General features: G+C 44.5%; 1 protein-coding gene across 6 annotated transcripts in view; it reads left to right on the top strand.

The window, feature by feature from the left end:
- Positions 1-13,315, top strand: part of STK32B (serine/threonine kinase 32B) — a 291,208-nt gene that overhangs the window by 28,413 nt on the left and 249,480 nt on the right. For all 6 annotated transcript variants that reach the window (XM_075930748.2, XM_014576105.4, XM_014576106.4 and 3 more), the window contains exon 2: positions 9,888-9,943. In XM_075930748.2, coding sequence (XP_075786863.2) covers positions 9,888-9,943 — 56 coding nt within the window. The remainder of the gene's footprint in view (positions 1-9,887; positions 9,944-13,315) is intronic.

Raw genomic sequence — 13,315 nt, 5'->3', positions numbered from 1 at the left:
ATTGTATCCTTTGGTATATATGGTTGTGACAATTTTCTTCCACTATTTGATCTGAGGAAGTAGGTCTGGCCCACGAAAGCGCATCACCTAATAAACCATCTTGTTAGTCTTTAAAGTGCTGCATAGTCCTGTTTTTTGTTTCAGCTACACCAGAATAACACGGCTACATTTCTATCACCAACAGAATGTGGTTCAATAAAACCGTCAGCTACCTTTTCTCTGCTGCATTTAAAGTTTTTTTTTCTGTTGATCTTGGCCTCTGATAGGTCTACTGTTAACATCATGGAGTGTGTCTACGCAGCAAAGTTATTTTGGAATAATGACCGTTATTCCAAAATAACTCTGCGAACGTCTGCACAGCAATTTCATTATTTTGAAATAATTTCGAAATAACGGACGGCTTATTCCGACTTCTGTAAACCTCATTCTACGAAGAATAACACCTATTCTGAAATAGCTATTTTGAAATAAGACGTGTATAGATGCTCCACTTCTGATATTTTGAAATAGCCCCTCACCAGGGCCATTCTTAGTTATTCCTCCTGGGGCTCTAAATCGAGGTAGAACATCTACATTAGGGAAGCCTTCCTCAGACTAATTTTGAGGCTTCCCTGCAGTGTAGACGTGCTATCTTGAAATAAGCTATTTCAGAATAACTATTCCAGAATATCTTATTCTGAAATAACTGTGCAGTGTAGACGTAGCCATAGTCCTAACATTGAATATTTCTTTCTTGACTGTATGTCTCTCAAGAAAATCTTCCCTTCCCCTTTTCTCTAGCAACAATGTTCAAAACACTAGGTCAGCACTGCCTTGAAAGGAAGAGTGCTAGTATGGAATCAGCAGCACTGCTTTCTGTAGAGGGAGTTGCTAGAGGGGAATGTCTTATCTAAACGTTGACCCAGACCCCACTGTAATCTAAGGAATGTGGAATCTTTCAATTGACTTCAATAGTACCAGGATTCACTTGCATTTTTGCTGTGCCTGAAGATAAGAGTTCAGGTAGGCACAGCGGTAGGAAGCCAGGAATCCTTTACCAGTTAGTTGTGTCCCTTTTCACTGCTTGGCAGAGCCATCTTTCCTGTCTTAACTTCAGTGTCCAAAAGCAGACATTCACTTTAAAATTTAAAGTAAGGGGCTTCTTTTATAGCAACCCACAAAAGGACAACATTGTTTTCTCCTAATGTTAGCTTAAGAAGTGTAGGCTTCTGCTTTAGCTTCATGCTGAGAATGAAAGTTGTGAAAATTAAACCAATTAATGTGGCTGTATTTTTAATCACTCTTATTAATAAGCTGAGTTAAACCAAAAGGGACAAATGCCTCATTTAATCATTTTCTTCTTGAAGAAGTCCAATTTGCATTTAAATCCCCTCTACTAAATAAATTATCCCAGTCATTAAGAATAATGATAATAATTAAAGAACAACATTTAGAGAAACAGGGTTTAAGTGGATACTAATAAACTTCCTGCCCCTTGCTAAAAGTGAATGTTTAATTTAGGTTCTTACAAAATAAAATCACTTACTAACATGATACATTTCAAAATCAACCCAGAGGAGCATAAGAATAACATAATATATTCCTCTTGTAACTTGTGTGGAATTAAATTCAAATTGCTGGAGATGAATCTACATCAAATGATGTTATCTAGCTGTAATTGGGGACCAGCTTCAGAGGCACATATTCTGATCCAAGCTAAGCCTGAGGGTGTCTGCAAGTCAATTGAAGCAAATGATCTTGATTCTCTTTTCACTTTTTTTCTCATGAACTACCTTGAGAGGAAATCCAGCCTAACCGACCTTCCTTTGGGCTAGCCAAAATCAGCCTATGGCCTAGCTAAAGGGCCCAATCTTTCTCTTTTTTCTGAGACCAAACTCCCATTTTCATAGGTAGGCCTTTGCCTGCCTACAGAGTGCTGGAGACTGTGCTCACTCAAATGACATTGTCTTTAAACAGAGATGTCTGGTATAAAACAGCATCAATAACATAGACAAGAAATATCAAAAGGGCTGTAGTATGTGAGTTACACAGATAAACTTGTTTTCAAAGGAGAAAAGCTGCCAAAGAGTGGGGTAAAATCACTTTCTCCAATTTAAGCAAGAGCTGAGGGGAATAGGTCTCGTTGAACCTTTACAAGAATGTACATCTCTGGTCAGCTTCAAGATCCAGGTCACCGATCCTGCAAGTCACTCTTTTTGGCTGAGTGCACTGGTGCAGAGTGACTGGTCAGGATCTAAATCTTCAGATACTTCTGTGGTCTGGGGCCTAGCTAGCTCTGGATTGCAAAAAGAACAGATCCCCAAGATGTCAGCATTGGTCAATAATAACCATGCCAAGTGAGCGGGGTGCACTGCTTTTACACCAGGCCACTGACAGATAAGCCCATTTCTTCCATAAATGAGAATGAACCCATATTTTACCTCATTTGAAGTAAAATACTAGACTCATCTCTTTGGGTATGTCTACACTACAGATGTTAGTTCGAATTAACTTTGATAGGTGCTACACATACAAACCGCTAGTTTGAACTTAATTCGAAATAGCGGAGCGCTTAATTCGAACTAGGTAAACCGCATTCTACGAGGACTAATGCCTAGTTCGAATTAAGTAGTTCGAATTAAGGGCTGTGTAGCCACTTAATTCGAACTAGTGGGAGGCTAGCCCTCCCCAGCTTGCCCTGGTGGCCAGTCTGGGCACCACCAGGGAAACTCGTCTGCCCCCCTCCCAGTCCCGGAGCCCTTAAAGGGCCACAGTTTGGCTATGGTGCCTGTGCCAGGTGTAAGCCTGCCAGCACCCAGCCAGCAGACCCTGCAACTGGCACGGCATGAGCCAGCCACCTGCTGCCACCCAGCCCTCCGCCTCTTCCCGGAACCAGGCTGGCAGCTCCCAGGAGCCTGCCCGGGGCCACAAGAGGCGGGTGCCCACCTGGTCTAGTGCGGACATCGTGGACCTCATAGAGGTTTGGGAGGAAGCCTCCAATGTCCATAACCTCCGCACTAGGCACAGGAAAGTGGCCATCTAGAGCAGGATAGCTGCCAGCCTGGCCACCCAGGAGCAGGTTTGCATGAAAATCAAGGTGGTCCAGTGAGAACCCGACCCTGAGCCCTGAGCTTAGAACATAACATAAGAATGGCCGTACTGGGTCAGACCAAAGGTCCATCTAGCCCAGGAGCCTATCTGCCGACAGTGGCCAACACTAAGTACCCTGGAGGGGATGGACCGAAGACAATGACCAAGCTATTTGTCTCGTGCCCTCCATCTCTAGCCTTCAACAAACAGAGACCAGGGACACCATGTCTACCCCCTGGCTAATACCACTCCATGGACCCAACCTCCATGAATTTATCTAACTTCTCTTTAAACTCTGTTATAGTTCTAGCCTTCACAGCCTCCTGCAGCAAGGAGTTCCACAGGAAGACTATTTGCTTTGTGAAGAAGAACTTTCTGTTATTAGTTTGAAGCCTGCTACCCATTCATTTCATTTGGTGTCCTCTAGTCCTTCTATTATGGGAACTAATGAAGAACTTTTCTTTATGCACCCTCTCTACACCACTCATGCTTTTATAGACCTCTATCATATCCCCCCTTAGTCTCCTCTTTTCTAAGCTGAAAAGTCCCAGTCTCTTTAGCCTCTCTTCATATGGGACCTGTTCCAAACCCCTGATCATTTTAGTTGCCCTCCCCTCTCCCACCCTCTCTCTTTCCCTCTCCCACCTCCTTTTCCCAGTCTCCCCGAGTTTTGTTCAATAAAGAGAGTTTCTATTTTTGAACACACGTGTCCTTTATTTTGTACATCAGGAAGGGGGGCTAGGGAGGGGTAAGTGGAAGGAGGTGAGGGAGGTACGAGCCCCCGATGGGGAGGACTGGGGTGGCTCTGCGGGCTCCTCGGGGTGGAAGCCCTCCTGCAGCTCCCCGATTGACACCCCCCCCCCCGGATGGCAGCCTGCGGCAAGTGTGGCCGGGCTGATGGCCGAGTGCTGTGATGTGCCGAGTATGGGCATTCAGTGCACTCCAAGCCAGGACTGCTTTGCTGTCCCTCATCGATTTAGACAAGCGAGCGGGGAACCCCTGAGAACTGTCTGTCCGGGTGGGGGTTGGAACCCTTTAAGCACAGCCCTTGGCTAGCCTGAGGCAGCAGCTCCATGCTCTAAGTCCTAATCTGATGCCCTGCCGGCACTGCTTCCGGCCAGACTTAACCTCGGTTCAGGGTCCACTCAATGTGGACATGCTAGTTCGAATTAGCAAAACGCTAATTCGAACTAGTTTTTAGGTCTAGATGCATTAGTTCGAATTTGCTTAGTTCGAATTAACTAATTCAAATTAAGTCACTTCGAATTAGTGCTGTAGTGTAGACATAGCCTGTGATAAGTATTCTGCCAATAGCAGTGTAGACCATTTTTCAGTGTGTGTGCCACAACTGGTGAGTGGTGAGCTGCCGAGATGAGGGTTGTCCTTATGAGCCTGCTTCGTGTTTACCACAAGGCCTAGTATCCTGCTTCTAGCTATGGGGGTCCTGGGTTCAAGTCCATGTGATTGCCAAGAGGATATTTGTTATAGCAGCACTAACAAATGGCTCAATAAAGTTTCTCTGAAGATGCTACAACAAACAATATTTCTGTATGTTGTAAATATCATTGAGTAAACAAAACACACTACAAGTATTGCTACAAATGACACCCTGAGATGTCAGCCCTTCTAATTGACTTGCTTTATACAGGGAGTTAGGCCTGGAACAGAGTTCCTGGGTCATCAAGACCAGTCTCCGAGTATTGCACACAGCCCCATTGTATACCCGGAACCATTCCATGTACCTGACATCAATCTTAAAGCTCTACTCTCTCAGTTAAACTAGGCTAAGTATTTTTGCTAGATGAATAAAGTATGACTAAGAAGGTTTTGCTTGTTTGTGAGTAGTATTTTTGCTTGGGGTGGTAAATTTCAGCACAGTTTTGCAAAGATGCTATACAAAGTTTTGCAGATACCCAGTTAACACAGAGAAAGGCACATTAGCAATGAAGGGCCAAAGCAAGACCAACAGACACATTGCCAATTCTTAGGGGTTTTTAAAATAAGTTTCTATAATTTTTGCCAATTTCAGTTCATGTAGGCGTGATTCTGTTTTGGCAAATGCTTGTAAAAACTGAATCACACATTCCTATAGTTGTCTCTCAATATCATATTTGCTTAGATTAGCAGTATAACAACAGATTTTTGCTTTAGCTCACAACCCTTCCATTTAACCTGGACTTTGACGGTCACACTGCACTCTATCTAGTTCATGGAACACCAGCATTAAGAAACGTTCTGAAAGCCAAAATCTGCTCGTTTACATCCTCATGCAAATCCAGTATAGTCTCTAGGGAAAATTCTACTCTATATTGGCGTGACTATGATATAAATCCATTCTTTGAAATCTTCTGAAAATGTGTGGTTTTTTTTAAAAATTACATTTTGCACTGGGATAATGAATAATTTTGGGGCTAGTTCTGATCCTTTCACATGGTGCAAGCTCCCATTCACTTCAGTGGATTTTCTGCCTGAATAAAGACCCTGAATAGACCTTGAGGCTATGTCTACACTTCAGGCTTTTTGCACAAGAATAGCTGTTCTTGCACAAAAACTTGCAGAGCATCTACACTGCACACGCATTTTTGCGCAAGGAAATTTACAGGAAAGCATCAGAAAAGAGGGCTTCTTGCACAAGAGTTATTCCTCTCCCCACGAGGAATAAGCCCTTTTGCGCAAGAACTCTTCCACAAGAAGGCAGTGTGGACAGGCAACAGGGATTTCTTGCACAAGAAACCCCAATGGCTAAAATGGCCATCAGCGCTTTCTTGCACAAGAAAGCATCCACACTGCCATGGGTGCTCTTGCGCAAAAGCACATGGCAGTGTGGACACGCTTTTGCGCAAGACCTTTTGTGCAAGAACTCTTGTACAAGAACAAAAGACCAGCTTGGCTTAACAAGGAGATCTTGCATGATCTCAAAATAAAAAAGGAGTCATATAAAAAATGGAAACTAGGACAAATAACAAAGGATGAATATAGGCAAGCAACACGGGAATGCAGGGGCAAGATTAGAAAGGCAAAGGCACAAAATTAGATCAAACTAGCTACAGGCATAAAGGGAAACAAGAAGACCTTTTATAAATACATTAAAAGCAAGAGGAAGACCAAGGACAGGGTAGGCCCACTGCTTAGTGAGGAGGGAGAAGCAGTAACAGGAAACTTGGAAATGGCAGAGATGCTCAATGACTTCTTTGTTTCGGTCTTTACCGAGAAGTCTGGAGGTGTGCCTAACGTAGTGAATACAAGCAGAGAGAGGGTAAGTTTAGAAGATAGGATACACAAAGAACAAGTTAAAAATCACTTAGGAAAGTTAGATGTCAGCAAGTCACCAGGTCCTGATGAAATGCATCCCAGGATACTCAAGGAGCTGATAGAGGAGGTATCTGAGCCTTTAGCTATGATCTTTGAAAAATCATGGCAGACAGGGGAGATTCCAGAAGACTGGAAAAGGGCAAATATTGTGCCCATCTATAAAAAGGGGAATAAGAACAACCCAGGAAACTACAGACCGGTCAGTTTAACGTCTGTCCCAGGGAAGATAATGGAGCAGGTAATTAAGGAAATCATATGCAAACAGTTGGAAGGTAATAAAGTGATAGGGAATAGCCAGCATGGGTTTGTGAAGAACAAGTCATGCCAAACTAATCTGATAGCTTTCTTTGATAGGATAATGAACCTTGTGGATAAGGGAGAAGTGGTGGATGTCATATACCTAGACTTTAGTAAGGCATTTGATACGGTCTCGCATGATATTCTTATTGATAAACTAGGCAAATATAACTTAGATAGGGCCATGATAAGGTGGGTGCATAATTGGCTGGATAACCGTAGTCAGAGTTGTTGTTAACGATTCTAAATCCTGCTGGAAAGGGATAACAAGTGGAGTTCCTCAAGGGTCTGTTTTGGGACCCGTACTGTTCAATATCTTCATCAATGATGTAGATATTGGGATAGAGAGTACGCTTATTAAGTTTGCAGATGATACCAAACTGGGTGGGGTTGCAACTTCTTTGGAGGATAGGGACATAATTCAAAATGACCTTAGCAAGTTAGAGAAATGGTCAGAGGTAAACAGGATGAGGTTTAATAAAGAGAAATGCAAAGTGCTCCACTTAGGAAGGAACAATCAGTTCCATACATACAAGATGGGAAGCGACTGTCTAGGAAGGAGCATGATGGAAAGGGATCTAGGGGTCATAGTGGACCACAAGTTGAATATGAGTCAACAGTGTGATGCTGTTGCAAAAAAAGCAAATATGATTCTAGGTTGTATCAACAGGTGTGTTGTAAGCAAAACTTGTGAAGTCATTCTGCCGTTCTACTCTGCACTAGTTAGGCCTCAGCTGGAGTACTGTGTCCAGTTCTGGGCGCCACATTTCAAGAAAGATGTGGAGAAATTGGAAAGGATACAGAGAAGAGCGACAAGAATGATTAAAGGTTTAGAAAACATGACCTATGAAGCCAGGCTTCATGAACTGGGCTTGTTTAGTTTGGAAAAAAGAAGATTAAGGGGGGACATGATAGCGGTTTTCAAATATCTAAAAGGGTGTCACAAGGAGGAAGGAGAAAATTTGTTCCTCTTGGTTTCTGAGGACAGGACAAGGAGTAATGGGCTTAAAGTGCAGCAGGGGAGGTTTAGATTGGACATTAGGAAAAAATTCCTAACTGTCAGGGTGGTCAAATATTGGAATAAATTGCCAAGAGAGGTGGTGGAATCTCCCTCTCTGGAGATATTTAAGAACAGGTTAGATAGACATCTGTCAGGGATGGTGTAGACGGAGCTTGGTCCTGCCTTGAGGGCGGGGGGCTGGACTCGATGACCTCTTGAGGTCCCTTCCAGTCCTATTATTCTATGATTCTATGATTCTAAGCCTGCAGTGTAGAAGTAGCCTCTCCTGAGAGTGGTCACTGCTGCTGTTGCTATTCTATATTGCTAACAGGATGGCAGTGTTTGCCTATTAGGAGATGATGATATGTCTGGAAACTGTTTAACTGATTTGCTGACTCACTGGTGTAGCTGGCTCATCCCACCTGGTTATAAGAGACTTGGGGAAAAGGAAGGCTGGAAGCTGGGTTCTGAGGGGAGGAATGAAGAAGCAGCTACACTGTAGTATGGAATTTTAGTTTACTAGTTAGTAGTAGTTTGAGACTGATCCTCCTAATAATAAATCAGACCTTAAGAGAGGTAACTTTCTTTTCACTATTGTGTCTACATTACAGTTAGTATCCAGTGGATGGCCCATGTTGGCTGTCTTGGTCTGTTTGTAAGATAGACATTTGGGCTTGAACTGCAGCAAAGAGTCTAGGACTCTGAAGGGTGTGAGGGTCCCAGAGCTCAGGCTGTGGTCTGAGCCCCAATGTCCACAGTGCAATTAAGTAGCCCTGCAGTCTGAGCCAGCTGGTATGGGTCAGCCACGAGTGTGCCTAATTGCAGTGTAGACCTATCCCATATGTCTAGGTTTGTTGCAGTGAGGTGGGAGGGGGTTCCATACATGTTCACAGTAACATATTTTTAAACCAGACTTTGCACTTTCTGTAGACCTCTGGGCTACGTCTACACTGGCATCCCTTCTGGAAAAGGGATGCTAATGTAGCACATCGCAATTGCAAATTCCGCGGGGGATTTAAATATCCCCCGCGGCATTTGCATTTACATGGCTGCCGCTTTTTTCCGACTTAGAGATAAGCCGGAGAAAAGTGCCAGTCTAGACGTGATTCTCCGGAAAATAAGCCCTTTTCCGGAGGATCTCTTATTCCTTCTTAAAGTAGGGGTCTGTTTTGGGAATAAGACCTTCAAAGTAGGAATAAGAGATCCTCCGGAAAAGGGCTTATTTTCCAGAGAATCACGTCTAGACTGGCGCTTTTCTCCGGCTTATCTCTAAGCCAGAAAAAAGCGGCAGCCATGTAACTGCAAATGCCGCGGGGGATATTTAAATCCCCCGCGGATTTGCCTATTCCAAAGTGTCTAATCTGCATCCCTTTTCCAGAAAAGGGGTGCAGTGTAGACACAGCCCTGATGTGCTGTACAAACAATGAAATACCCCTATGAGGTTGGCATAGATTGTGAGTGCAATGGTGAACATTCCAAGCCATCTCTGCTCTGCTAGGGAAGCAGAACCACTAATTGGACTGGCGGCTAAGACCGTCTCAGTAGAGGAGTGGATTCAGGCACCCAAAAATTCACTCATGGGCCAGAATTCAGATCTGTCTCTCTTAAGGGGGGAAGTAACAGCTGTGGTCATCCCCTTGCCTAATTTCACACTGGGATATATTTCAGCACTGACTCCCATTCACACAATATTGCCAATCCCAGATTTTCAAAAAACATGAATTAGCTCCCTGTTCACTTATGCGCCTTTTTAAAAACACATTAAATGTTTTAAAAGTGGGGGTTAAGTTTATTTTCCTTACTGAATTTTAAATATTTAGGTTACAGTCAGTTCATATTTCCAGGCCTTTCTCTGCAATAGTGAGGGTTAGAGATTTACAACTATTTTAAAGAGGGAAGGTCATCTCTGTGTAAGCTCAATAGCTTCTCTCTCGCCCCCTATAGAAGTTGGTCTAATAAAAGATGTTACCTTATTCACCTTGTCTCTCTAATATCCTGGTCCAACATGGCTACAACAACTCTGCACACAATGCTTATTTTTTAAGTCAAACCTTTTTATTTCCAGGACTTGGGGCTTTAAGAAAAAGGGTAAAGACCATGAGATATGTGACACAGTAACAAGTGTATGCAACACTGCATTTATTTTAAATTGTAAATAACTCTGCATTTTACAAACTATTATTCCTCTTTTTTCTATTTTCTTTTACAGTTAATTTTGACCATTTTCAAATACTGCGAGCTATTGGGAAAGGGAGTTTTGGAAAGGTAAGAATCAACTCTTTTTAGTGATAAAATTCAACAACAGATTTCTATATATTAATATGATGTGCTCATTCACTCTGAGTAGACGAACAGAGTTGCATGCTTGTGTAACCCCTCCTGTTCACTGGCCCAGCTCATCAGCCCCTCCTCTCAGCATGCAGTCTGTGTGCTGCTTCTAGCACAGTCCCTGCTGGGGGCAGAGGGCAAATCCTGGCAGGAACCAGGAAGTTCTCCCAACATGCTGCAGTTTGTAGTCCACAAATTGTAGTTCCCAGGGCTGCTGCTGAAACACACTGGACCTTGGGCTACACCCTTCCCCCACTTACTGAAAGGGCAACCTCGTCCCTTTCCTTGATCAAAAACCCCTCAGCACATCTCACAGCAGCTCTGACCAATACCCCCAGTCTCTACTCTTCTTTCATCAGGCGGCCCTCTGTTCCAAATTGAGATGGACAGGTGCCCTGTGCTGTCTTGTTGAGCGCCGTGGAGCTGGTGGGTCCTCTCTAGGCACTTCTTCGGCCAGGTCTCACTCAGTCTGCCCTCCTCTGATCCAATTCGGTTCATTCAGAGTTTGGTCAGCCTCTTTTGTTACCCCCATGGTCTGGTTGGGCTCCTCCAGGTCAGAGTACTGCAAGTCTGAGTCAAAATGGTCTGGATCTGGAGACTCACTGCAGTGTAACTCTGGCTCCCCGGTGTGGATATGTCTAGACTACATGGCTCCATCGACGTGAGGCATAAGGGATCGGTTGGCAAAGGCTTCCCCATCTGACAGATCCGCATCTAGACTGCCGCACTGTGCCAGATCAGCTGATCGTCGGTACAGCGTGGCAGCCATGTTTATTTTAATGAAGCAGGGATTATTTAAATCCCTGCTTCTTTGCCTATGCTGGGTAAACTAGTTTACAGGGCTCTGTCGACGGACCCATGTAGTCTAGACATACCCTGTATGTCATCCCCCTATGGGTTTTCTTTCTTCTACAGCCCCCTGGCCTATCTATAGGGCCTCCAGTAAGTTCTATTCCTGCCCCTGCCTCCAATGGGAGGCTACCCTCAAGTTCTGGCATGGCTCCCTGCTTGTCTATTTCCCTGCCAGCTGGTTGACTGACTCCAACGATAGGTAGAAACATGCATGGCATAATTCGGTTACAGTGTATCACCCGTTTCCGCACTCCTGATTCTGGCTGCACTACATAAACAGGCAAGTCCCCTTGTCTCCTAATCACAATATAGGGAGTTGGTTCCCATCTGTCTCCCAGTTTCTATCTCTCTTTCTTTTCCCTGGCTACTAGCACTCTGTCTCCAGGAATCAATGGGGCTTCTTGTGTCTGGCGGTCATAGTGCTTTTTCAGGTGACATTTGGCAGCTTCAGATGCCTGTGCAGCCTGATGGTATGCTGTCTCTAGGCATTCTCTGAGCTGGGAGTCATACTCCTTCACCTCTAACCCCTCATTTCCTTGGTGGGGAAGACCCAGAGCTAGATCTATCTTCAGCTTTGGGTGCCGGCCAAACATTAAGAAGAATGGGAAAAATCCAGTGGACTCATGATGAGTGCAGTTGTAGGCATGAGTCATGAACTCAAAATAGTCCTTCCAATTTTCCTTTTGCTCTGGACACAGGGTTCGCAACATATTCATGAGTGTTCGGTTGAACCGCTCAGTAGTCCCATTCCCCTGCAGGTGATAGGGCGTGATTCTGCTTTTTGAGATCTCAACAGTTTCCAAAGCTGGACAAGGAGATTACTTTCAAAATTCCTCCCCTGGTTTGTTTGTATCCCTTCAGGGATGCCATAATTGCAGATGAACTGTTTCCACATCACCTTGGCCACGGTAGACGCTCATTGGTCACGAGTAGGGTACGCCTGAGCATAGCGACTGAAGTGGTCAGTAACTACAAGGACATTCTCAATGCGCTCCCGGGATGGTTCCAGGGTGAGAAAGTCAATACATACTAGCTCCAGGGCCTACTGGTATTGATCGAGATAAGTGGAGCTCTGCTTCCAAAGATGCCTCTCTTCTTAGGCAGCACCTTTTGCAGGAAAGGCACCACTCCTGGATGGTGGACTGCATGCCTTGCCCAAAACAGCGAGTGCAGATGAAGTCCACTGTATGGTCAATGACCATGTGTCCCATGTCTGTGTGCAGAACTTCGAACACTTCTCTCTGGAGTTTCTCTGGTAGCACAACTTGTTGGATATGTCCCTCTCCTGGGATAGTTGTTCTCCTATAAAGGATCCCTTCTACCAGCTACAATCATTTCCATTGGTTCAGTAATATCTTCACTGGTGTTACTTCCTTCCGCCTCTCCCGGGCTCTGGGTATCCGCTGTCTGGGCACGTAGGATCTTACTGGAGAGATTACAGCATCCTTTTCCTGCAGCCTCCTCAGTTTTCCCTTAGGCAGGCCTGGGTTTAACTCTATGCGTGGCCAATGGAGTGGCTCAGCTCTGTCTGTAGCTCTCCCTTGGGCATCACCCGGGTTGCTATGGAGGACACATTGCATCTGGCATTCAGAACAGTAGCCACCTCCTCCCAGGGTAGCCGAGACAGGCCATCAGCATTGGCATTACTTCTCCCAGGCCAGTACTTTATGTTGAAGTTGAACTCTGCCAGCTTTGCCATCCACCTTTGATTAGTTGCATCCAACCTATCAGTAGTAGTAACATAGGTCAGTGGATTGTTGTCAGTTAGCACTGTGAAATGGTATCCTAGAAGATAGTCTCTAAATTTATCTGTAGCTATCCATTTTAATGCCAAAAAATCCAATTTATGGGCAGGATAATTTTTTCTGGGGCAGTTAAGCGCCTGCTGGCATAAGCTATGACCCTCTCCTTTCCTAACTGAACCTGTACCAGTACAGCTCCTAGCCCCTCTGTAGATGCATCTGTCTGGAGAATGAATGGTAAGCTGTAGTCAGCATAACCTAATATTGGTGCAGTTGTCAGCTGTCAGCTTTGTTTTCAGCTCTGTAAAAGCCTGGCCACATTTCTCTGTCCAAACAAAACTGGGTTTCTTAGTAGGACCCCTCTCATTTCTCCTTCTAGTATGGGTGCACCCTCCAGTTAGTCTGAATAATGGGGCTGCCAATTTGGAGTAGCCTTTGATGTATCGTCTGTAGTAGCCAGTGAACCCAAGAAACTGTAACACTTTCTTCCTTTTAGCTGGGATCCTCCAGTCTCTCACCTGCTGAATCTTATCTGGATCTGTTGCAATGCCTTGGGCAGATACTATGTGCCCAAGATATTGTACCCTTTCTCATAGCAGATGACATTTCCTGGGCTTTAGCTTGAGCTTGTGTTGGCGGAGTCTGTCAAAAACCATCTCCAGGTGCTGCAGATGCTCCTCAAAAGTACTGGAGAACACTGACATCATCAAGATAA

The sequence above is a fragment of the Pelodiscus sinensis genome, chromosome 4 (genome assembly GCF_052426305.1).
Source record: "Pelodiscus sinensis isolate ZL-2025 chromosome 4, ASM5242630v1, whole genome shotgun sequence".
Taxonomy (NCBI): Eukaryota; Metazoa; Chordata; order Testudines; family Trionychidae; genus Pelodiscus; species Pelodiscus sinensis.
Note: the sequence above shows the minus strand (reverse complement) of the source record. Positions and strands in the feature narration are given on the sequence as shown.